The following is a 26736-nucleotide window of genomic DNA, read 5'->3' as shown; positions in this document are numbered from 1 at the left end:
CGCCGAAGCATGCCTTCGGCGAACAATCATTTCAGCGAGCAACCGCCTCCGTGGAATGGATTGCGGTCGCAAACCGAGGTACCACTGTACAAAGACACAGGTGGAATAGACACTAGTACAGTGGTACCTCAGGTTAAGAACTTAATTCGTTCTGGAGGTCCGTTCTTAACCTGAAACTGTTCTTAACCTGAGGTACCACTTTAGCTAAAGGGGCCTCCCGCTACCCCCGCGCAATTTCTGCTCTCATCCTGAAGCAAAGATCTTAACGTGAGGTACTATTTCTGGGTTTGCGGAGTCTGTAACCTGAAGCGTCTGTAACCCGAGGTACCACTGTACATGTATGGACCTCGTGAATGAACTGATCTGTGAATGAACTGATCTATTGGGTCTTCTGCTTACTCCATTGAACTTTGTGAGTTATTTCCGTTGAACTCTATAAGTTATTTGATATGATACAGTGAATAATATATTTTATTTATGTAAGAGCACAGTCAGTTATGTCTTGTGTGTTTGTTGAGTGTATTTTACGTAACCACAGGTTTGATGTTGTTTTGCAAGCGTCAGTATAGACCAGGCACCCCCAAACTTCGGCCCTCCAGATGTTTTGGACTACAATTCCCATCTTCCCCAACCACTGGTCCTGTTAGCTAGGGATCATGGGAGTTGTAGGCCAAAACATCTGGAGGGCCGCAGTTTGGGGATGCCTGGTGTAGACAGTCTTAGATGAATCAAAGGACCTTACTCAGTATGGCAGCTGCCTATGTTCCTAATGTGTTCTGTGCATGCTCCATGATCATGGGATGCTGGCAGACAGATATAGCAGAAATGGGGTGGCAGGAAAGCTTTTAAAATGAGCACTGCATACTACAATATCTTAGTTGTGATTTCATAAATATCAGACTCCCTCACCCTAGTTACCTCCCCATCCCAATTTAGAAAGTCCCAAACATTTAGCCTCTCCTTATAAAGAAGACACGGGTGGTGTTGTGGGTTAAACCACAGAGCCTAGGGCTTGCAGATCAGAAGGTCGGCGGGTCGAATCCCCGCAACAGGGTGAGCTCCTGTTGTTTGGTCCCAGCTCTGCCAACCTAGCAGTTCGAAAGCGCGTCAAAGTGCAAGTAGATAAATAGGTATCGCTACAGCAGGAAGGTAAACGGCGTTTCCATGTGCTGCTCTGGTTCGCCGGAAGCGACTTTGTCATGCTGGCCACATGACCTGGAAGCTGTACGCTGGCTCCCTCGGCCAATAATACGAGATGAGCGCCGCAACCCCAGAGTTGGTCACGACTAGACATTAATGGTCTGGGGTCCCTTTACCTTTACCTTTACAAAGAAGAGGTGTTCCAGTCCCACTGATCAGTTTGGCCTACTCCTCTCTGCCGTTTCTCCAACTATCCTTTTTTTGTGTTTTAAATTAAAACAGGGCAGCTGGACCTGTGGCCCCCACTCCCACTGAATTAACTGGGCAGTTTCCACTCACACTTTTCAAGCAGCCCTGCTCAAATCACATTTGATTACCGATTCATATCCGTATATGGTATCAAGGAAATGAGTTTTCCCATTTGGATCCTGAAGAGTCCCGCGTTTCCATTACAGCACTTTGCCTTACTGTACTGATAACTGTTGCTAGCAAAGCGTTAGATTTCCTGTTATTTTTGTGCGCGCGCGCACGTTTCCTTTGGCTTGATTGGCAAACTAAGAGGTTCCACGCATTTTTAAAATTTATTTTACTGGTGGTCTCTTGGGATGCGCGGGTGGGACTGGAGCAGCAACATGTGTTTCGAGCCCAGGGTGGCGGCGCGGTTTGGGGGGTGGGGGTTTCGGTTTAGCCCACAGCCCCCCAAGCAGCCCCCTGCCTTTCACTTTCGGAGGGCGGTCGCTTCTGTCTCTGGCGAGGTTCTTTTTCTTTGGCATAGACGCCGCTCGTTTCCTCCTGAGCGCTTTTCAGGAAGGCGCGCCGCGAGACGGCGGAAGGCTGGAGGGCGTCAGTCGAGCTCGGCGAGCCTCTGGTGGGCGTGCCTCGTCCAAGCTTCACCGCTCCAGCCGCCCGCCCCCCCCCCTCGCACACACGCCCAGGAGGCGGCGAAAGCCAGGCAGCCTAGTGCTGTGCCTGGCCAGGCAGGGGGACTCCGACAACCTCGCTACTCGGCTACGGAGGTTTAGGGCGCTGGCTGGGTGTCGAGGGCGCAGGAAAGAACGTGGCCACCATGCCTGGCAGCGACACCGCCCTGGCCGTGGACAGGACCTACTCGGACCCGGAGAGGCACCGGCGCTTCAAGACTCGGGTAATCTTTCTGCCCCCTCGATTCCCTCCTCCTGCAGCAGGGCTGAGGGTTCCCTCGCTTGCAAGGCTGGGTCTTGTTTGAAAGCGCCCGGCGCTGCTTTTCTCATCGGCACTTGCTCGAACTGAGCCATCGCTGCAAAACCTCGTTGCTGTTTAGTTTGATTCAGTATACCCGCTGGCGTCCCTCTTGCCCCTGCACTCTTTGGGACGGTTCAAGGCTGAAGCTCGCTCTATGTTTACTTCTGGGGACGCGCCTTTCGTCGCCTCTGGGTGTTGTCGGAGGCAGGTGTCATGTCCCTAAAACAGGCTCCAGTTCAGCAGCGTGCCTTTGCGATGTGTCAAATGTCAGGTTTCAACTTGCCTTGCTGCCCGGAGGAGCAGTCGCTGGTGGCTGGGCATCCGGCCCCCGCTTGCATTTATGCCTCTGTTGTTTAGTAACAGTTATCCGGACTTGGGACATTGTGGGCGCCTGAGTTGGGAGAGCTGCTAAAAATTAATAGGACAAGAGTCTCTGAAGGGCTTTCCCCCTTTCTCTGAAGATATTCCATGCAAGGATTTTGCACAGGCGAAAACGCTCTGATTATTAAAAGCTAGGATTAACCACTCCCTAACTATTTGAATGTAGTTTAGCAGACGTTTGGAACCAAGTGTTTGGCACCCTGAACTCAGTCAGTATGTGGCTGTTTGCTGTGTTGAAACAGGTGGGCAGTGTCCTTGGAACTCGGGGCCAGTCAAAACAGTCAGGAACCAGGAGCTCAATATGCTGAACCAAATATGAAATATTCTGGAAGGCCTACAAATGCCATCTTCGTAGTCAGGATAACCCCCAAACTAATTGGTAGTTGTGGCAAGAATGAGCTCATACCTATGTTTATATTCACTTGTTTTGATATATCCTAATTGGCTTGCTTTGATGCTATGCTTATCTGTGGACCTTGGGATGATGGGCTCTAGGCCCAGAGAGGGGAGAACCTATACCAGGTGCCACCTATCCCAGGTGTGATGGGAGATTCTGGGCAAACTGACGTATGCTGCTTTTTGCATAAAGGATGTATACGTTTGCTTGAGTGCAGACAAGTCATGACAACCTCGCATTGTTGCAGTGTCTGTCCTGTGTCTGTAAAGGCAGCAATGTTCTGCATGCAGTGTTGTAAAGTTTGCACTCTTAATTAATAAAACACTAGAGCTGGCCATTCTGTCATTTCTACAGCCTTTTTTTTGTATCCCTGCATCAAACTACTTGCCTAGGAGCTCCTTTGGGCCTGCGGTTCTGAACACTCAACATTTGCTCTTTTGACCTTATGGCTAGGTACATATTAGCGATTTAAAATGCAGTGAGGTTGCGGTGTCTGTCTGTTGCATTTCAGGTTGCATTCCCATGGTGCTGTACACACCAGAGAGGGATGGGGCTGGGATGCCTTCACCTGATCCACATTACTTTTTTGGTTTTCTCATTCCTGCAACCCACCCAGCAACCCATTCATGGGGCATGGGGCTGTCATCTGTGCATATGCTGTCGTCTGCGCATGTGCAATGGCTGCCTCAAATTTACACACCTCCGTATAACTGCAGAGTGAATGTGGCTTATGCTTTCAAACTGAATGGAAGCTGGTTTAAGTGGCTGGGTGGGGGAAATGTCAAATAGCAATATTTGTCAAGGAACTCTAGATATGGATTATAGCTAATGTCATGTGTACGCAGCTTCAAACACCAGTGGTGGGAGCGCACTGGAGCCAGAGTAAATGGTAATGTGTGCACAGCTTAAAGCTGCCAGGACCTGCTCAGACGCGATCAGGGTAGTGGCATTGAGGATGGGGGTTATACCCATGACACGTTTTTGTGATATAAATTGTTGCTGTGGAGTTATTAGTCCCACCGGGGTGAAATCTGGGCTAATAGTATCTTAGATAATAATAGATCAGGGAAATGGCACAGGGGAAAGGGTTAACTCTCCCAGTTTGACCAGTTTTGATGATCTAATAAAAAGTAGAGCATGCTAGGGCTGGTTTCAAAGTAAAGTTGGGAGATCCCACTGACATCACAGGCAGTATCTGCCAGTGCCAAAGATTCTACTGCTGCCAGCTTCTGCTCAGCAACAATTGTGCTGTTTGGGGTGCGGGGCAGGAACCAGCAACTTATTATTTCATAACTGGAGTGTTGCATTGAGATTATTATAAGATCTGGGTTTTGGTTTTGGTTTTAGAAGAAAGATATTCATAAGTACCTTCATTTTAAACCAAGTCTATTTTGCTTTCCGTTTAAGTGGTAAAACGTGTTGACATTTGTACAAGGCCAAAATTGCAAAGATGGAGCTTGAATAAAGTTAAGTACAGTAAATGAGAAGACCACATGCAAAAATCTAAAGAGTGAAAAGCAAGTCAGGTGTTAATTACTGGAGTGTCTAAAGCAGGGATGGGGTATGGCATAGGTCTGCCCTCTCCCCAGGCACTTTAAGATTGCCCCATGCCTCTTATCCTGAATTCTGTCTAGGCAGAGGGGTTAAGTCATTCCTGCCAAGATCTCAATAGACGGTGTGTGGAGAGGTTTCTGTCTGCCACTTTCACAGCTCCACCTCCTTGTCATTGCCACGTTGCCTGCTTCATCCTCTAGCCCAGGGGTCCCCAAACTAAGGCCCGGGGGCCGGATGTGGCCCAATCGCCTTCTAAATCCGGCCCGCTGACAGTCCGGGAATCAGCATGTTTTTACATGAGTAGAATGTGTCCTTTTATTTAAAATGCACCTCTGGGCTATTTGTGGGACCTGCCTGGTGTTTTTACATGAGTAGAATGTGTCCTTTTATTTCAAATGCATCACTGGGTTATTTGTGGGGCATAGGAATTCATTCATTTTTATTTTTTTCAATAGTCCAGCCCCCCACAAGGTCTGAGGGACAGTTGACCAGCCCCCTGCTGAAAAAGTTTGCTGACCCCTGCTCTAGCCCCTGGTGATTTTCCTCTCTTTGTGACATTTGTGTTCCATTGGTTGGGTCCAGGGTCCTTTAAACAGGACTGTTGTCAACATCTTTGCCCCCTTGACTGCACCCACCTGCAACTGATGCCAGGAGCTGCCAGATATGACCACTGAAACAAAGTTTTGCTGTTGGTTTGGCCCTGTATAGGAACTATTCATTGGCATCTGTTTGCCTTAGAAGACAATGGGAAAGTGTACCTTTCGGGGCGAATAAAACCATTGGAGAGTTATAGCGCCTGCTGTGGCTGTACAGATTGATGCAGGAGAGTTCCTGGTTGGCTTGTTGAATGATACTCTAACCTCAAAGCTCCCATTGAAGCAGGCTGACAATGCTGGGTCAGTACTTTATGTATCGGGAGCTGCTCAACTTAAGGCGTGTAGTAGCTGACCAGTGAGACATGATGATTACCCTACCGATTAAGGCAACCCATAGCACTTCTATCTTACAACAATCAGGCGGAGCTTATAAATCATAACTGCTGCCTCCCGTGTGGTTTTTGCTGTGTTAACAGCACCAAAGCGAACTCTCTGGGGCACAAGCCAGGGCAGTGTGTGTGGAGGTCCTGGGCTGCCCAGACAAAACGGCTCCCCTCTCAGCCTTGCTGATGTGGTCATGTTCTCATGAAGGAGTGACTCCCAGGGTGTGACTGCTATCAGCTTCTAGGAGCCAGAGGTGAGAGCTGAGTGCATGGAGGGGACAAAATGTGGATGAACTACTCCAGAAGGAGCACAACATGTCCTCGACCAGAAATACCCCATACCCCCTGTATATTGAGCAGACAAGCCCCATTCTTGACCACTGAACCTGCTGTTGGCCTTGTCTGCTCAATATGCAGGTTCAATGGTCAAGAAGATGGTTTCTGTGTGTGCTGTTGAGGGCAGATGGGGCTTGTTGACCTGGGAAGGTAGTTCATCTAAGAAATATTTCTTAATATTAAAATGTCACACAGGGAGCTGTTCTTAGTTGGGAGATTGGATAAGTGTTGTATGCAGTGTTGATAAACCTAGATGACTGTTCTGCACCGAGTTTGCTTCCCAAATGATTACAGTAGTTCAAAGAATTGTCTATTTTGCACACATTTTAGCCAGTCAGCTATGAGTAAGTAAAGTAATATCTGTCTAGTAAAAACAAAGCAAGTGGGTCTTGATTATTTACATTATAATTTGGCCTTGCTGGTTTTGGCTCTGGAGCTGAGAAGTCTGCTCTTCTAGGATGAGATCTTTAGTGCTCCAAAAGAAACAAACTTCACAGCTTGAAGCAGTTGGATTATTTATCTGTGTAGGAAAGGAAGTAGTCTTCCTGAACAGAATGTTAGGCTCTCTTTCAGCTCCTCTCGTCACATTAAGGGACATTACTAAACATTAAGGGACATTGCTAAACAGAGGGTGTGCTTCAGATTGTTTCTGCATAATTAAACATTTTAAAATAAATAAGGTCATTTGCTGGCTTTGATTGTCATCATTGTACAAATTTCTGCTTAACTCAAGTGCTATTTCTCTACAAGGCAGTAGAGGAAACAGTGAACTTTTTGTTCACTTTATTTAGTATGACTACTGGGCAGGGTGGTAAGTGGTGGAGACCCAAAATATTTTTGTGCGTTTTGATGGATGATTCTTGGTGTCTCAAACTCATGAAGTCCATCGAACTGAAGACAGATAAAAACCAAATGAAGCTCGGGTGATAACTTCAACAACAGCCCTTTCTTTTGAATTGTCTCCCTATTGGAAAAAAAAAAATCCTGATCCATTTATTTATTTTTAAGATTTCTTACCCAGTCTTTACTATAAGGTCCAAAGCGGGTTACAACAATATAATATAACCGTTACAAGTATAAAACAATGAAAACGTACAGTATATGTTCTTTTTAAAAGCAGCTTTCCTCCTGACCTCCTTGTTTACAGTCTCCTTCCTGAAAACTCTTTCTCCCCCCCCCCACTCTGGAGGTGGGGTTTTTTTTTGGGGGGGGAGGGAACCGCTGTTATAAATATAAGTATTGCTTTGTGCATCTGATGCAATGGACAGCTTATGCAATCATGGGCATAGTGTGGGTTGCCTGCGCCCATGGTGGGGTGTGTTGTGCCCCCCTGGTGAACTGGGCATTTCCTTCGCCTGCCAGCATCTAATCAAGGGAGTCTGTCCTTGCAAACTAGGCCCAACCTAGAAACAGAGATGAGGCAGAGAAATGCAAAGCCAGGAGGGCCGCTATGTCACCCTCCTGTCCTTGCAGCAAGGCACTTTAGGCAATGCATGTGGCTCCGGCAATGCTTTCCTGACTTCCTCTTCCTCCCTTCCTTCTCGGTGGGCATCTGCAGCACCCTCACCCTCCTCCTCTCTCTGCTGGCCCAGGGTCAGGGCGCATACCAGTGTCCCTTCGCTGGGTATGAGGAGGAGGCGCAACCCCAGCCCTGAAGGCCCAGCTGGGTGTGGTTTGCCTCCTTGCACCTCTGGCCTCGATGAGGGAGCCTGTTGTGGGGATGCCTGGTTGCACCCCCTCATAAATTTGTGCCAGAAATCATGCCACTCCCACTCCCAACACTACGCCACGGTATGCAATAATAAATTTGTTACTTCTTCTTCTTGTTGTTGTTCTTGTTATTATCTTTTGTTAGTCTTCAAGATGCCACAATACTCTTTGTTGGAGTAACAGGGGTCCAAATTACACTGACATTCTTATCAAATTGAGATACAGCTCTAAGATGCCTCTGTTCATATTCTGGCAGAGATCTGCTGCGATTTGTAAAGTACAGTATATGTCTTTCAAAGCCCGTGTCCGATGGTAACATTCTAGAAGTAGAGTGTGAGTTAATAGGGAACTGCTCTTCCTAGAGGATCATGTTTAAATAGTTGTGTGAGTAACTTGGGAGTAACTGAAGTTTTTACATATTTTAAATCACACCATATTACTCTGGAGGTTTCCCCTCTGAAACAGCCAGCCAGGTTCATTTTTCTCCTGAAAGCCACTTTGCTGAATCATTCAGGGCTCCTATGAAGTTTCAGTAATGCCATTGCTTTTAATTATGCTTTATAACGAATATGACAAAATGATATTGATCCTAAGCCACATACAGTAATAATAATAATAATTTATTATTTATACCCCGCCCATCTGGCTGGGTTTCCCCAGCCACTCTGGGCAGCTTCCAACAGAAAAATAAAACACAGTAATCTATTAAACATTAAAAGCCTCCCTGAACAGGGCTGCCTTCAGATGTCTTCTAAAAGTCTGGTAGTTGTTTTCCTCTTTGACATCTGTTGGGAGGGCGTTCCACAGGGTGGGCGCCATCACCGAGAAGGCGGTACTCCATCGGGCACATTTATGTTCCCCCACCATGTAAGAACTGTTTCAACCACATACAGCAATCTAAACCTTGGGCTAGTGTATCATTTTGAACCTTTTCTTTGCAGATACAGAGAACAGAAGACTGTTTTACTTAAAGTAGTCAGAAGCTTAATGATGGGATTATCTGTTGTCAAAATCTGGATAATCCATCAGCCTCACTGGTCTGGTTCACTGCTTCTTCTCCCAGATTCTCCAAAGTTGTTTGTTCCAAATTAGTTTCAAACAAGAGGAAGCAGGACCAGAGTGGGTGGAAAATTTGAAGATACTGAGAGAGAAATCCTCTGTTTTATTTTATATTTTGAATGGCCTTAGCCCAGTATACCTGATGGAGCGTCTCCATCCCTATCGTTCAACCCAGACACTGAGCTCCAGCGCCAAGGGCCTTCTGGCAGTTCTCTCACTGCGAGAAGTGAGGTTACAGGGAACCAGGCAGAGGGCTTTCTCGGTGGTGGCACCCGCCCCGTGGAACGCCCTCCCATCAGATGTCAAGGAAATAAACAACTATCTGACTTTTAGAAGACATCTGAAGACTTCCTTGTTTAGGGAAGTTTTTAATGTTTGATGTTTTATTGTGTTTTTAATATCCTGCAGGAAGCCGCCCAGGGTGGCTGCAGAAACCTAGCCAGATGAGCGGGGTATAAATAATAAATTCTTCTTCTTCTTCTTCTTCTTCTTCTTCTTCTTCTTCTTCTTCTTCTTCTTCTTCTTCTTCTTCTACTTCTACTTCTACTTCTTCTTCTTCTTCTTCTTCTTCTTCTTCTTCTTCTTCTTCTTCTTCTTCTTCTTCTTCTTCTTCTTCTTCTTCTTCTTCATGGGAATTTTGTGAAAAACCAAAATATTCATTGTAATTATATTCTTATCAAACCAAACTCAGCTTACCATGTACTCAGGATATGCAATGCCATTGGCATAAACCTGGGAGTAAGCCCTATTGAAAACAGGGTGACTTACTTCTGAATAAAACACATGACCCTCCAGATGATGTTTGATTACAGCTCCAACTATCCCTGGACATAATGGCTGCGGCTGATGGGAGCTGCAAGCTAATAACATCTGGAGGGTGAAAGGTTCCTTGTCCCTGGCCTAAATTTCTAAAGCATTTTAGTTGCTGTTTGAGTCGGAGAGTGAGATGTTTGTTACGTGACTGTGTGACCAACTGGGATTGAAGGCAGCAATATATTGAAACCTGTGCATACCTTTCTTTTTCTTAACATTTCTGTTGAGAAACCATAGATCATGCTTCTGGAAAACTTTGAAGGACGTGTAATTGTCCTTCTGTCAGCTTGGCATTTCCTTGGTGGGACACAGACAACTAAGGAGTTCCACTTGTCATTGCTGCTGTCTCTGTGCAAAATGTTCAGATGCAATGCCAGCTGGCACCATGTCTGTGCACTCCAGAGGCTGTCAGTTTCACTTCTTGAAGTTAGACTTTGATTTGTTACTCAATACTACAGTTTAGTCAGAAGTCCCCCTGGCATTGTGAGATGGCCAGTTACAGTTTCTTGGCCCAATTAAACCAATAGGACCATTTTCTGAGCTTGCTCTTTACACAGGGACCTTAGAAACAGAGCTTCTAGCCAGTCCTAGGGCCTTTTGAACTAAACCATGCATTTAGGTGGTTTTTAAAAATATGTTTTTTTTAAAAAAAAACACTGAGTGGTAGAAATTATTATCTTCCCATGGAAGATTGCAGAGCGTATAATGCATGATTCCTGCATTGCACAGGGTTGGACTAGATGACCCTTCCAACTCTAGGATTCTAGGATTCTATAAAATCACATAAAACAAAATGTAACCCTTAAGTTATGTGATCTGTAGCTTAAAATGAACAAGCCAGTCAATTAGTAAAAAGTCATGATCAATAGCTACTATTAATGAATTAAAAGGGAAAATATTTATACTCCACTATTGCAAATAGTGTGTCCTAAGCAGTATACTATAATCACAATAAAAAATTAAAAAGAATAGAATTAATGATACTTAATGACATAATGAAAAAGAATAAATTTCTTTTACTGTTTCAAGTTTTTACTACCAGAAAGAAGAAGCTAAAATAAAGAAACTATGATTTATCAAAGTGTAAATGCCAGCCCAAGACATGTTGCTGTGTAGGTCCATAAGCAAATGGCTTCTTTCTTTCTAAGTCTAAGTGCGTGGTACTGAAGGCCAGTTTTGGCACCTGAGACAAAAAAATAAATCTCACAAGCACCATCTCTCCCCTTCCTTGAAAATAGCGATAACTTAAATAGCAATTTGGTGCCCTTTCATAATAAGGAAAATCAGTTGCCTGAGGCAGCTGCCTCATTCTGTCTAATGGTAGGGCTGGTCTGCATTGGGTAGTTCTTTGCTTGGAACCTAAACGCTTACGGAAGGGGGTTCCATAGGCATGCCAGCCCAGTGGCGAAGACATTTTTAGTTATTACTCGGGTCATCTTGGAGGGGGAACCTAGGAAAGGTCATCCAAAGCATATGGGCTGGATTGTACATGAGGAAGAAATCTTTAGATACTCTAGTCCCAAGCTATTTAGAGCTATATAGACAAAGTCCAACAGTTTGAATTGCACTTGGTAACACTCCAGAAGTTGATGTAGATTTTGCAGGCTAGGTTAACGAGTCCATTGTGGGATAACGCAATCAGAAATCTTGCTGTTACATTTTTGGCCCAACTGAAGTTTATGAATGGTTATCAAAGGCAGGCCCACATAAAACACATTACAGTAATCTTTATGTGACCAAAGCATGGATATCTCCTATGGGAGGGTCATTCCTGTTCAAGAACTACTGCAGCTGATGTATCATTTGGAGCTGATAAGAGGTGCTTCAAGTAAACATGGATTCCACTTGGACTCCAAAGGCAAGATCTGAAGAACATTCCAAGCAGCTACAGCCCTGACGTTTTAAGCAAAATGTGACTCTATCCAGCATAGCCAAAGAACCAGCCCTTGGGTAGATAAGTTCTCCCCACATGTACAATACCCCTATCTTATCACTCATTCCATAATCCTGACACATATTTGTTTGACTCAGTTAAAAAAGTAGAAGTAGAGTTGGATTATCATCATATTGGTGCCACCTGACCCTGGACAACTCAGGAAGTGGTTCAATTCATGTAGATATTAAATAGCCTGGGGAGTAAATAGTTGGAATGCAACTTTATTCTCAGTACTGTATTTATTTTAGACAGCTGTGAGCTAGAACAGCAGCTGACAAGCCAACCCATATACATTGGCTGAAGCAAACATGCCAAGACGTGCTCTGTTAGTTTGTGTCTTCAAATTCGGACCACTGGAGCTCACCTATACATTTCTAAGAGATTTAGGACTTGGCTAGTGTTTTTAAAGAGTGCTCTCTTCTCTTGGGTGTTTTATTGAGAATTAGTCAGAGTGTTTAAAGGGAACATCACACCCAAGTATGGTTCCTAGATTTAAACAACTATTGGTTGCTTACCTAGTCAATCTCACAGAAAGAAGAATCCAGAATATTCCTGAATAATTTGTTTGCTTCAGATTTACCTAACATTTCTATACACTCTTAATTAGTTTTGCAGAAGTTTGAATTTAATGTTTATTTTTCCTTCTCCTCTTCTTTTTACTGTGTTTGGCTTTTGCTTCTGATGTGAAATTGCCTCATATGCATTTATTACCCTTAACTTTTTCTAATTACTTTGTGCTTTTGCCTTCAACAATTAAGGCATTTTTAAACTGCTCCCATGTTTGTAATATAGTTGAGAGTCAAATTCTTAATTTGCTGAAAATCTGCTCTCCTACTGACCTTCCCTAAACCTCTAACAACCACTTGTCATAACCACTAGTATGAATGCACAGCTTGCTTTCTGCTCTTCAATAAATATGGGAAAGATAATTTCAGACTCACAATATAAGCTAAACTTATCATTGTGCAACACATTTTGTTTAGCCTCTAGTTTTGTAATTAAAGTTAGAAACAACCTTTCTGGCTGACAAGAATAATCAAACCACGCAGTAAAGTCTGTCCTTCGTAGTCTTCCTAAGACTGATTCAGTTCCTTCCTGATGCTGAAACTCTGTGACTTGGCACATTGGATTTTACGCAGAAAACAAACAAGGCTACTTTTTTTTTTTACACTTGCAAACTGTATGCTAAAAAACCTGAATCCTTATGCAATCATTTTGCAAAATTACAGAAGAACAAATGGTATCTTTGAGAACTTGTGTACTCTGTGCCCTGTTGAACAAGAGTACAATCTGTGATGCCTAATACAAATAACGAAGTTCTATTCTAGGAAGCGCCTGAGAGGAAGAAAGGCAGTCTCAACATGAATATCATTTGACCAGCCTGTGTAGCAGTATCCTATCTGAATCTAGAGCAGCCCTTGATTTCTAGGTATAGTAGTCCTGGGGCTCAAGCCTACCTGTGAGTTATAGCTTTTGCCAAACACAAAGATACCAGTTGGTTTTGAAGAATTCTTTACCAAGGTTGTTGAAACTGCTTGAAATGTCTTTTCATGCTGCAGCATTCCAAAGCAGACTTTCACTTGATAAAGAGTTCTTTGAATCATTTTGGGAATCATACCAATTTTCTTCAGCTATCTATGTTTGCCAGCATTTCTGCTACTGTAATTAATCCTGTGGTTTTGACCCATAGCAGTTGCCCTATACAGCCCTGCTTCTTAACCATCATGGTCTGGCAACAGGCTGTGTGCTTTCTTTGTGGTGAGGAAAAGCATTCTGTGCATGTTTAGAGACACTGTTTTTTCTGTTATTATTATTTCACAAGCTACAGGACTTGACCATATTACTGGAAATCATATTCCCCAAAAACGAATCCTTGTCTAGTGAGTACAGTACTGCTTTTAGAAAGAAGAGAGGTACAGCAGGTTTTGTGTACAAATTGGTCTGTGTTTTATTCTGGATGGACTGCTTCAGTATTTTTGTTTTTCTTCGTCAGTGAATATAGGGTGCAGTTACTGTCACCAAGGCCAGCAGCTTGCCAGTTCTCAGATACATTTCATGCATGCAAGCTTTCCATAGGCATTTGTCTGGCCACACAGAGAACAGGATGCTGGACTGTATGGGCCATTGGCCTGATCCAGAAGGGCACATCTTGTGTTCTTATCTGCTTCCTTTCATATTGCTGTTCTACTCCCACCTCTGTGCCTTCTGCCATGCTGCTCTCTATGTTTGGAACACCCTCTATTTCATAGTTATTGTGCTCTGTTTTCTGAGCCATCCTACTACCGTGTTTCCCCCTTTTTAATACGTAGTCAAAAAGTAAGGCATGGCAGGGTTTTTAATCGTTTGAGAAATGTAAGTCATACCCCGAAAATAAGCCATACTTCCGCGACGTGCAGAGCAAGACCACCGAGCGCCCCAGCCAACTAGCGGGACCCAGCACGGCGGCCGCAACAGGAGGAGGAAGCCTGCCAGGTTGTGTCGGTGCCCGGAAGCGGCGGCGGCTGCTGCAGCGCCAATAAAGCGTGCAGCAGTGCCGCACGGAGCGCCGAGGGCACAAGCCAGCAGGACCCAGCTCCTGCAATGCCGGCCGTGGCAGGAGGAGGAAGCCTGTCAGGTCGGGTTGGCGCTCGGAAGCGGCGGCGGCTGCAGCGCTGACAAAGCGCGAAGCAGCACCGCTCTCCCTCTCTGTGTGGGTGTCAGTCTCTATCTGTGTGCGCGCGCGCGTCTCTCTCTCTCCCCCCCTCGTGCGTCTTTCTCTCTCCCCCCCCCCGTGTGCGCGTCTGTCTGTCTCTGTCTCTCTCTGTTTGTGATCGCGTCTCCCCCCCCCCCACAGAGAAAAGGTGCCGCGCAGGTTCCTCTTCGGCTCGTCATTCAGCTGACGCCGCTCCTTTCCCCCCTCCCTTCCCTTCCTTTGTGCCAGAGGCGCACGCCCAAGCCTCGTCCCCCTCGCGCTTCCCTCACTAGCGTCTCGGAGCGGGACAGGTCCCGGCCTCCCTCCTCATTCCCCGGCCAGCGTGAGAGAGCCCGGGGAGCAGCCTCTATTCCTCCGCGCGCACACACACACCCGGCCGCCGCTGCCTTTGAAGCCATGGCGGCGAGCGCCAAGCCGAAGCAGGAGGAGAAGCACCTAAAGCTGCTGAGGGAGATGAGCAGCCTCCCAGTGCTCCCACCCAACCGCGAGTGCTTCGACTGCGACCAGCGCAGTCCCACCTACACCGACATGACGGTGGGGAGGAGGGGAAATGGAGAGAATAGAAGAGGCAGAAAATGCACGCGGAAGAGAGCGCCAAGCGTCCTGAGCCAGTGGGACCCAGTTGTACTGGCACTTTTTTTTAAAAAAAAGACACCCCCTGAAAATAAGCCACCGTGTGTTTTTTTGAGGAAAAAAAGTTGTAAGACGGTGTCTTAAAAAAGGGGAAACACGGTATCCTCACATCCCACATTCTTACTTAGTACACTGCTACTGCCACCTAGTTCTCTATTAACACATACTTGCCCTTTTATCCAATCTTCCAGGAAGAGGACCCATTCTTGCATATATGAGCTCTCTGACCTGACTCTTGCCCCAAACATGAGCTGTTACTTGCGAGTAGGAAGGAGGTCTTTATTCAGGCAAGTGACAATGCAGGCTAGGCAGCTAGGGCCAACCTAGGCAAGGTGAAGCAACCGCCTCAGACAGGCAGCAAATCCCAAAGTTGTTCCTCCTTTGTTCCTGATGTAGATCTTCACTCACTCCCTTCTTCCCTGGCAGAGGAGGCGCCATTTTGGGATTTTGCCTCAGGTAACAAAATGTCTTTGGCCAGCCCTGTGAAGAGTAGACCATAGGCCTTAAGGCTCACAGTGCTCACAGTGCAGGAGTTCTGGAGCACAGAAAGAGGTTCAGAACCAGATGGAAGCAAAGAGAGTCTCCCACAGAGTTTCCCTATCAAAATGCAAGCACCTGCTCCAATCTGTAACGGCAGTGCCTGGTTCTAGGTGACAAGACTGGAGCCTCCTGTCCAGGTTGTTGTTCAGACCCAGATGTTTTGTGCTCAGCTTCCTGCCTCAGCTGATCAAAGCCCTCCCCTGAGGCACTCTGCCTTGCAGAAAGGTTGGAGGGGAGAACCAGCATCCCTTGTCCTGCTTCCAAAGCTACTAATGTGCCCCCTTCTTGAACCCAGGTTCCCACAATTCAACCCCCTCCTCTGTTTCTTCTTCCTCTTCCTGTGCCAGAGTCTGCCAATCTAAGCCTGTGCTTGACATTGCTGCAGGGCTCATGACACTCTCCGCATGTATGTGCAGGTAACTGATGAACGTCAAACAGATGTTTGTTGGTGTGTGGCAGTGTGTGTGCCAGTGGGGGTTGGCAGGGCTCCTCCACTTGTCCCCCAAACCACCTCCATGCATTCATTCAGTGTGTGATCATGTGTATACTCCTCTTGCCTTGTGCCCCTGAAGTAGATTATAAGTTCTCTAGGCTGTGAGCCGAATTAGTTTCTACATTCCATGTAGCTTCTTGCATGCTTAGTCACAAAATGAAAGTTAAGTTGCTGTGACAAGTGTCTTCTTCAAAGGCCTCTCTTAAGGTAGGCAGAGGTTATGAGACAAGGACAGTGCTGCATTTCTAAATATATGCTATTCTGGAGCATCTGCAAATCAAATATTGAACAAACGCTGTGACAACCTAAAAGTAACAGGTGAGCTGGAGGGTGGTGGTCTGAGGAAATAGCAGGTCCCTTGCCTGCTGCAGGGGTGGGAACCTCAGGCCTTGGGAATGAATGTAATCCTCCAGGTCTCTCTGTCTGGCAGTTTGGGTTTTCCTTAAGCCATGCCCTCTCTCCAGACTATGCCTGTCCCTGTACCCGCTCTGCAGTCTCCTTGAATGCTTTTACTGGGGTGGGGTGTGTTCTTAAACTATAGTAACAACTCTTGCTTGCCTGCTTGAAGGACGGAGAAATGTGTGCATGTCTAGAAACTGCAAACATTTCCTTATTGGAAGGTAAAGGTAAAGGGACCCCTGACCATTAGGTTCAGTCGCGAATGACTCTGGGGTTGCGGCGCTCATCTTGCTTTACTGGCCGAGGGAGCCGGTGTACAGCTTCCAGGTCATGTGGCCAGCATGACCAAGCCACTTCTGGCGAACCAAAGCAGCACACGGAAATGCTGTTTACCTTCCCACCAGAGAAGGTATGCATGCACTTTGACATGCTTTCAAACTGCTAGGTGGACAGGAGCTGGGACCAAGTAACAGAAGCTCACCCCGTCACGGGGATTCGAACCACTGACCTTCTGATCGGCAAGCCCTAGGCTCAGTGGTTTAGACCACAGCGCCACCCATGTCCGTATTGCGCCACCCGCGTCCATACATTCCATATTGGAATGTAGCCTACTGTATAAAGTGGCCCCTCCCAGTTTTGCTAGTCTTCCTAAAAAGAAAGTTACTGTATAGGACAAAATGTGCAGGTACTTTCTAAGCAATTCGCCCAGTACTCTCTCAAAATTTGAAACATAGGAAACAAGAAAGTGTTACTTAAAAAATAAATAAATAGGAAGAACCTTAATCCTATGTGGCTAAACAAATTAAGGCAGTTGTAGCTTTTCAGAATACAAAGGTAGGCAAAGTGTCTTCTGATTCACAAGGGTCCAAATGACAGCTTGCAAATGTTTTCAGACTCATCTTTCTGAATCCTTTTATATAGTGACAAATGTTTTTTTCATGACTGATGACTAATAGGCTGGCCAGACAGATAAATATATACTCCGTGACTCAATTTGTTTAAGGTAGTCAAGTGTTTTGAGGTAGTTTAAGGTAAGGTGTCACTTAACCTTCTTGACATATCTGAACAAAATGAATCATTGTATCAATTATAGTTTCATGCGCATAATTAAAGTTACTATTTTATGTTTATGGTGAGGTTTTTTTAAAGAAAACAACAGCTCAGGCCTCTAACGTTATCTTATGAGTAGGTGTGTAATTTTGCTATCGTCTGAGAAGTGGGAATAACAAAATTTGTGGCAGTTCTTGTTAATTATGGAAGAGAATGTTAAACTTTTAAAAGAATCTAAACCTTCAAGTCTTTTGGGACAAACCCTTGAACACTATGTGTTGTCTGTGATCATCTTAACTCAAACGTTTGTATACTTTATGTATATTTCTGTTAAAATAAGCTGTTGCACTGTCACTTAAAAAAAGATAATACAATATAGCAAAGCAGTGTATCCATTAAAACATTAAACAACATTAAATACCAATAGATGTTTCTGTATATTGTTGTTGTTGTTTAGTTGTTAAGTCATGTCCGACTCTTCGTGACCCGATGGACCAGAGCACGCCAGGCACTCCTGTCTTCCACTGTCCCCCGCAGTCTGGTCAGACTCATGTTGGTGGCTTCGAGAACACTATCCAACCATCTTGTCCTCTGTCGTCCCCTTCTCCTTGTGCCCTCCATCTTTCCCAGCATCAGGGTCTTTTCCAGGGAGTCTTCTCTTCTCATGAGGTGGCCAAAGTATTGGAGCCTCAGCTTCACGATCTGTCCTTCCAGGGAGCACTCAGGGCTGATTTCCTTCAGAATGGATAGGTTTGATCTTCTTGTAGTCCATGAGACTCGCAAGAGTCTCCTCCAGCACCATAATTCAAAAGCATCAATTTTTCGGCGATCAGCCTTCTTTATGGTCCAGCTCTCACTTCCATACATCACTACTGGGAAAACCATAGCTTTAACTATACGGACCTTTGTAGGCAAGGTGATGTCTCTGCTTTTTAAGATGCTGTCTAGGTTTGTCATTGCTTTTCTCCCAAGAAGCAGGCGTCTTTTAATTTCATGACTGCTGTCACCATCTGCAGTGATCATGGAACCCAAGAAAGTAAAATCTCTCACTGCCTCCATTTCTTCCCCTTCTATTTGCCAGGAGGTGATGGGACCAGTGGCCATTATCTTAGTTTTTTTGATGTTCAGCTTCAGACTATATTTTACGCTCTCCTCTTTCACCCTCATTAAAAGGTTCTTTAATTCCTCCTCACTTTCTGCCATCAACATTGTGTCATCAGCATATCTGAGGTTGTTGATATTTCTTCCGGCAATCTTAATTCCGGCTTGGGATTCATCCAGTCCAGCCTTCCTCATGATGAATTCTGCATATAAGTTAAATAAGCAGGGAGACAATATTTGTCGTACTCCTTTCCCAATTTTGAACCAATCTGTATATGCAGCCTCTTTCTGCAAACCTGAATTACTGTATCTTCATGATCTTTGCTTAGCATTTTCCTTTTGAAAACTCTGAAGGACAATGGTCTGCTGATACAAGATAGAATTTTAGAAGGCGTACAGAAATGAATTGGATCCACTGTATCGTCTTGATAGTAAAATAGGGGGGGGATCATACCATTTAGAAAGGCAAATTTGTTGTAACTAATGTCAAGTACTGTATACAGCAGGCATGTCCAAAGTCCGTTTAGAGGGCCTACCTGGTAATTTGACCCGCCGGTCAGTTTAATCCAGCCCCTGTGGCAGTTTATTTCCTGGGGTAAAAACAACTTCAACCTAAAGAAAGCTCAACAACTGCCTAATCCACTTACCCTATGTTGCTTTTGAAGGATATGTGCTTCAGAGAGCAACGTATTTTCCCTTGTACCCCTCTCATCACAAAATCTTTTAAATATTTTCTGTGCAGCTTGCAGACTAACAATGTGACTGTGCCTTATAAGCTTCTGAAGTGATTTATTTAAATAGTGGCACAAATGCACCCTGGAAGTTTTGGTTTTGCTAGTTATGTTAGAAGACAGTCACAAGCATTTTCACTGGCGAATTTGAAAAAAAGAAAGCAATGGAGCTCAGACGTTAGGATGCACCGTAAGACAAAGACCCAGACAGAGTATAGAAAAACGTTTGCTTGGAGGAGGGTTGGGGGTATGACTTCTGAATAGGAAAGCATCTGCAAAGTTTGTAGGGGGAGGAACAGGAATCAATGACACAGAATTTAATTGTTCCAGGGACCTGATTGCCCTTTTAAGCAGTATTTAGATAGCTGATGCTGTTTTCACTGTTCATCCTGTGCTTTGAAAAATGATCCACTTACCCTATGAATTTACAAATAGAATCTTTGTATATAGAAATGGATAGCACAGTTATTTAGAAATTAACACCACAGCTAACTATTTCTATATGTTATCTAGAAATGCAAATTCCTTATTGCTTCCTCTTCCTTCAGTGTATTTGATAATTTTGAAGGTTGCTTTTGTATAGCATTCTGTGGCTGCAATTCTAAGCAGTCTTAGTGGAGTTCAGGCCTAATAGCCCAATCCTCACCATGAAAGTCCAATCGAATTCCGTGAGACTTATTCCCAGCTATGATTGTACTGCAAGTACAGAAATCAGTACAGTGTGAGTACTAAAAGCCATAATTAATCAGTATGATCCCATTTCATAGTCACTTATCAAGCTTTGGATTGTTTGGCAAAGTTTGCCTAAATTCAATAATTTTTTGTTTCTTAAAAAAACCAACCCATTAATACTGAGAAATAATTAGAATTCTTTCTATAGAGAATTTTGTCAACCCTCAAATGAGTCTTACTTCAAGTCCTTGTGTTTTGCAAATAGATATTTGGCTGGAGAAACATTGTTAGCCTTGGAGGGTGAGGAAGTACAAACTGTTCCTCTGGAGGAAGTTGTATATTAGGGAGATGTGTGCATTATTGATACTGGCCAAATTAAGCCCCATGCTTTGTGTTTGTGTGTGAGAGAGAAAGAGAGATGATGATGGATCACAACTCATTAGGCTAAGGGAGTTCTCAGTCTTGCGAGAGTCAGCATATTGCAGGGGTAGGTTTTCTATTTGAAATGTACTGAAACTAGTACAGCTTGATTTCTATTTTAAAGTACAGATTCCCCTGTCCCAACAGACAGAAATTTCCATCATTGACTTTTCCAGGTCTAACTTTTATACTTATGTGTGAGAGAAAAATAAAAAAGTTTTATATAATCCTAGGTTTCATGACACTAGATTGTGAGATCGTTGTCACAAAGGACAAGATATTATTTCAGCGGAAAATCTGGGGTCATAAAAAGAGAGAGCTTTATTTGTTAATGAGTATATATTTCAGAACTGCAAAGATTGTGGGTGATTAATCTCATATTGAGGGCATTCTGCTTTTCTCTGCACACAATATCTTAATCTCCTTCATTTATAATTTAGCTGGTATTGTTTGAAAACATTATCAACTGATATGAGAAGCAGCAACGGATTAACAATGGGCAGTGGGGAGGACTTTAGCTCATAGAGCCTTAGCTTTTTGGACTATGGGTTTATTTTACTGAGTTGACAGAAATATGCAATTTATGGTGTTTCCAGACACCTGTAGCTGTGATTCCAGGGGAAACTGGTGAAACTGACAAGGCTTTCACCAGGGTTTTCTACACTCAGTTCATGCATAAAGAAATATAGTGCAGTTGTTGTCCTGAAAATGTAATAATTTTTCTTAGCCTGTGAACAAAAATGGAATGAGAAGGGGAATGCAAGGAGATGCAAAAACCTTTTTTTTTTAATGAATGTTTTCTGCATTCTCAGAACTAAATAAGCAAATGGGGTAAAACCTGAACAAAACTGCTAGTAAGAAAGGAGCTGTAGTAGTTGGTCCTAATGTTTTGTTTTGTTTTGCCATGTATTGTTAGTATTGCAGAGCAGTTATTTCTACTGTATTTGCACTGGGTAACTGTTAAGCCACCCTTTGTAGAAAGCACGTTATGGTGTATCAGTTTACTATTCTAACAGTTAGGCAAGTTTCATAGCCTATTTAAATGTCAGCTCAGATTTCAGGGGAAACAAACAACTGGTTTCATTCTCGCTTCTATACTGTATTTCACAATGACACTGAAATTGCACTGCGATGACACACACAAATTAAGAGTTACATTTTCTTGGTGGGTGGTTGTAAATCATTCTGTGTTGCAGTGATACCTGGTCATGTGACAGTATGAAATAGATACAGTACTCTACCAGACTTTGAATAACAGCAAAAGGAAACTCTCAGAGATGACAACACCAATCTATATTATGATGAAATTTTCTGTAGTCCATGAAATCTTATGCAATAATAATTGTTGGTTTTTGAGGTGCGACAAATGATTTTTCTGTTTTTGGTCTTCTGGAAATGTTATGCTATAGTACCGTAATTCTACTTTTGATTTCTAGAAGCTATTGTTCTATAATGTAATTATATTATTATTAATTTGATGCTGATTCTGAGATTATTTCTTTTTATTTCCTTTAGATATTCTTCCAGAATATCATACTGACATTACTTGCATGGAACTTTATACTTGTGATCTTGAGATATTGGGCAACAAAACCACTACGTATTCCCCTTTCTGCATTTGTATATGCAATCTTTTCAGATGTGCATAGGCAAACTATGCAATTTGTACATCATCTTTATCACTCATTGCTTGTTTATTTAGTACATGATAACTTAACACTGCCAATGTAAATCACGGTAGTCAATGTTGTGCCCTCCTGATGTGGTTAGACTTCAATTCCCATAAGCCCAAGACAGCATGGCTAACAGTCAGGGATTATGGAGGCTGTAGTAGTCCAACAACATCTGTCCATCAGCCTGTTAGCTACCCCTTCTATAAACTACCTCTTTTGAAAAGCATTTTGTTTGTTCCATCTGTGGTCCATCTCACTATTTGTGCTGCACTCATAGCGAAAGTCTTGATGGTACTCTGGCACAAATGCCAAGGTTCAAAGCCCTTACCTTTTGTCAAGAACAATTTCAGCTAACAAAGATCTGGACTAGCTACAGCATTTTTTTATATATTAAAAAAGTATGTTCAGAATACATTAAGGTTAGAAGTTCAAGCAAATGTCTTCTTGATTTACCAGTAGTTAGGTTACGAAGATGAGATTAAGGAAGGATTGTTCGTAATAGCTATGTTAAGATAGAGAGCACTGCATTTTGTAGGTTTTCAGGGCTATGTGGTTTGCTTTGTTCAGCATGTTACAAAGGCAGGTGATATAGGCCTGATTATTCATTTTCTGTATTTCTTTAGTTCTGAATAAAATAGCACGTAGCAAAGATTGAAATTAGCAAGTGCAAAACATCAATGAAGCAACATAGCAACGATGTAGTAGCAGGGTTTAAATGCAAACGTGTCTGCTCAGAAGTAAGTCTTACTTGGACTTGCATCCTAGTATGTTTATCCTAAATGTACATAAGAACACAAGAAGAGCCCTACAGGATCAGGCCAAGCAAGTCTAGCCTTCTTTTCTCTGCAGTGACCAACAGATGCGTATGGGAAGACTGCAAGCAGGATCTGAACAGAACAGTTCTGTTCAGATCCTGCTTGCATCAAGACTTGTGGTTCCCAGCAGTTGTTGTTCCCAGCAGATACTGCCCCTGACCTGACATTGGAGGTAAAACCTAGCCAATGTGGCTAGTAGCCATTGATAGCCTTATTCTCTGTGGGAGCAAAAAGATGATTTTCGCGGTAACGAAATCAGGAAAGTGACTTCCTTCCTTTAATCAACTATTAGTTGAGCTTCAAGATAATCTGGTTCTTTAATCCTTCTTTTCCCTGTCTTGCATAAATTGCAAACACCATTTACATTAGTTGACCTCATTTTCAGCCCTTGGCTTCAAGTTGTTGCTGGGTTTTTTGGGGTGTGTGTGTGTTATATTTATAATTTCAAACAATACTGTGACATGAAACAGAAACACTGAACTATAAAAAAGAAAAATGTTAGAAGTAATTTTAAAAAAAATTATTGGGAAGCACAGCGTGGCATGGATAAAGCATAATGTTACAGATCTGGGGTAACAGAGTTTGGGGTGTGTGTGCAAGGGCGCCCATAACTGCTAGATTTAGTGAATGTTAGAAATTAATAAATAGTAGAATTTATATACTATTTGGAGTTTTGTAGGGAAGATGCCAGGCCAGTGAAAGATACAGGCTAAGCTTCTTTTCCAGCTCAGGGCCTCACCTGGTATAGTTGTTGTTAAGATGCTGGAAGCAAATAATTACATTGGCTCCCAGTACGTTTCCGAGCACAATTCAAAGTGTTGGTGCTGACCTTTAAAGCCCTAGACGACCTCGGTCCAGTATACCTGAAGGAGCGTCTCCACCCCCATCGTTCTGCCCGGACACTGAGGTCCAGCGCCGAGGGCCTTCTGGTGGTTCCCTCGCTACGAGAAGCCAAGTTACAGGGAACCAGGCAGAGGGCCTTCTCGGTAGTGGCACCCTCCCTGTGGAATGCCCTCCCACCAGAGGTCAAAGGGAGCAACAATTACCAGACCTTTAGAAAGCATCTCAAGGCAGCCCTGTTTAGGGAAGCTTTTAATGTTTGATGGATTTCTGTATTTTAATATTTTGTTGGAAGCCGCCCAGAGTGGCTGGGGGAACCCAGTCAGATGGGCAGGGTATAAATAATAAGTTGTTGTTATTATTATTATTATTATTATTATTATTATTATTATTATTATTATTATTATTTATCTCATCAATGGAGGCTCTGTCAGTGAGGAGAGGAGGTTGCCAAGGTGGCAGGGTGTGTGTTTTGTGTCACACAGGAAAAATGTTGCCCTTTTGAAAAACAGAGTTCTGGGAAAGGGGGGTGGGCGAGCAGAGAGATGGGGAAGAGTTGTTTTCTGCAAAGGTGTGTTGGGCAGAAGAAGTGGGCAGAACTCCATGAGCTGGTGTCAAGGCCAGAACCACCTTGGGAGGGTGGGACAAAGGCACGGAAATGGCATGCAGGATGCCTTGGACTCCAGTGCTACACTGCTGGGAGGAATAAGTGCCTTGTGAGATGAACTCTCTGCAAAGTAGACCTAGGTGTAAATATGTGATACAATAAACCATATTTCTTAAAGACACAACAGTCTCTGCCATACCTTGATTCACAGTGGAAACACAGCCTTGGGTAAGCTTCTGGAACCCCCTGGAATCTTGCTACCCTTTGGCAGAGACTGGAGGTGGTGCAACCTTTGTAGAAATAGTTTCATAACCCAAAGTGCTGCTTTCAGGCATTTGCTGTTGCTTGAATTGTAAATAATGTGGTCACCATCCAGGTGATTAAACTTGAGTTTACTGTATAGCCTTCTTTCTGAGTATTACTCTTCACAAATACAGTAGCATGTTTCAGTTTCAGCTAGTGTTATTCATGCTCTTTGGCTGGACTTCCTGGGATATTATGGGACAGCTCCAGGGGTGTGGGGGGAATTGCTAATGGGACACTAAAATTAAACTGCTACTAGTGGTAGCAGTGACTTGGCATTGCTTCCTTCATGAACTGTTTGATCTCTGACACCAGTTGCCAAAAGCAACTTAGAGAAGTTATTCCATTCCTGTCCTTTGGCCAAGGCCTAGTACAGCCAAGAGGCCCTAGTATCCAAGTCCCATAATTCAACCCTCCCCCCAGGCCAACCCACCAACCATTTCAGGTGAGTGGGCAGTGCTGTTATCTCTTCAGTCATCATTTTCAGTCTGTGCCAGACCAATTCCCTTATTCCTTGTGTAGCCACTTAAACTGCATGATTATAAATCCACTCCCTGACTCACCAGTCACTCACCAGCAACTACTGGAATACCCAAAGGTATTTTTTATGCAACAGTGGGCACAAGACAACATTTTTTATTAAAGATTTCTTGATTTACAAAAGTATGTGCAATGTCTCTCTCTCGTATTTTTTCCATGTATCATTTTTACAAATCAGTTTCATTTGTTGAGACATTGGGAAGAAAAAAGGGGGAAAGAGGCGGACAGGGAGGGAAGGCACAAGACAACATTTGAATCACATTCCCCACTTGAAGGTAGAATCCATTGAGTATAATTAGTAGGTATAATTAATTCCTAAGGCTTGCTTCACACACACACACACACTCCCTCCCCCTCTCTCTTCCAGTGAGGAACATTCTGCATAGGTTATCAACTTACTGTGTTAAACTGTAATAGGTCTAAACTGTCATTCAGATCACTGCACAGAAGCCATATTTTTAAATGATGTTTTAATAGGAAACGTAAAATTTCATCTGCCTGCTGAGAGCTGAACAGAAGACTTAGGTATCTTACTTTCTTCATGTTAGATCATTGCAAATATTGTAATATGTCAAAGAATCAATTTTCTAAACTTGTTAGTAGTTTTTCTTGTGGAAGTCTAGTGAGGTTTTTAGATTTAGATGGTTTCTATATACATTCAATTTATTCTGTGCTAGAAACAGCAGCTTGATGCTAATCAATGTCTACCTGCTCACACACATGACTTCTGTTAATGGATTTGTGGTTGTACGGTGGACTGGGGATGAAGTGGTACGTGTGCCTCTTGTTAGAGCCAGGAGAGACATTTTTTAAATTAATAAGTCTTTTGGGAAAGGAAGGCTGCAGTACCTTTTAAGGTCTGTGTCGAGTAGGAGTTCTGGCAAGCAGAGCTTTTTTAATCCCTATACAACAGGTTGTACCTTGCCTCTATATCAGGCATCCCCAAACTTCGGCCCTCCAGATGTTTTGGACTACAATTCCCATCATCCCCGACCACTCGTCCTGTTAGCTAGGGATCATGGGAGTTGTAGGCCAAAACATCTGGAGGGCCACAGTTTGGGGATGCCTGCTCTATATTGAGGTACAGAAAGCAGGTCTGTCTGTATAGTTGCCCACTGAAAGGTTTCTGAAATCAGAGTCCACATAAAACTTGATCAGAACAGGGTTGTTGTTTTTCAGATCTTCAGAAAGTAAGGAATAGTATTCTAGATCTTGTCAAAAGCCAATCTGATCCAGCAGCCTGCACCTGTCAATAGCCCAGAGTCCACATGTCACATTAAACCCTAGTTAAAAACAATGGCTTAATGTGAATGCGTATCATGCTGCTCTTCCTTTTCCGCTCTTCCTCGGCTCTGGCTGCACCAGTTTGTTTATCCCCAAGCACCACAAGTAAGCCAAAAAGAAAGCTTGATTCCCATTTGATGGTTTGGAGCACTCTCCAAACACACTGCTTCAGATGCAAGAGGTTTGGATGTCACAGCCAAGCAACACACTGGCTTGTTCCTTGGCAGGGGAGAGGAGCAGGAGTTGGGGATAGAGTAGAGTGGTACGTTTTTGGCATCGTGCACTAGCTCACTGCGAATTCACAGTAGATCATAGTTTGCTTTTAAGTACTGTATAGTGTAATGTTACATGTGAACCACAACACTGAGAAGCTCACAAGTAGGGCAAGGTGGAGACAGTCAGAGGTAATTACTGTAT

General features: G+C 43.7%; 1 protein-coding gene across 4 annotated transcripts in view; it reads left to right on the top strand.

Annotated features, from left to right (window-relative positions):
* The window catches only part of TMCC3 (transmembrane and coiled-coil domain family 3), an 88880-nt gene that overhangs the window by 46444 nt on the left and 15700 nt on the right, over positions 1-26736 (top strand). Inside the window, exon 1 of one of the 4 annotated variants that reach the window (XM_035126848.2) lies at positions 465-2284. The exons of the other annotated variants lie outside the window; for them this stretch is intronic. Coding sequence (XP_034982739.1) covers positions 2207-2284 — 78 coding nt within the window. The 5' untranslated portion in view covers positions 465-2206. Of the gene's footprint in view, positions 1-464; positions 2285-26736 lie in introns of those variants that run through there. 4 annotated transcript variants of the gene reach the window in all.

This window comes from Zootoca vivipara, chromosome 10 (genome assembly GCF_963506605.1).
Source record: "Zootoca vivipara chromosome 10, rZooViv1.1, whole genome shotgun sequence".
Classification (NCBI taxonomy): Eukaryota; Metazoa; Chordata; class Lepidosauria; order Squamata; family Lacertidae; genus Zootoca; species Zootoca vivipara.
This window is presented reverse-complemented; position numbering and strand designations above follow the sequence as displayed.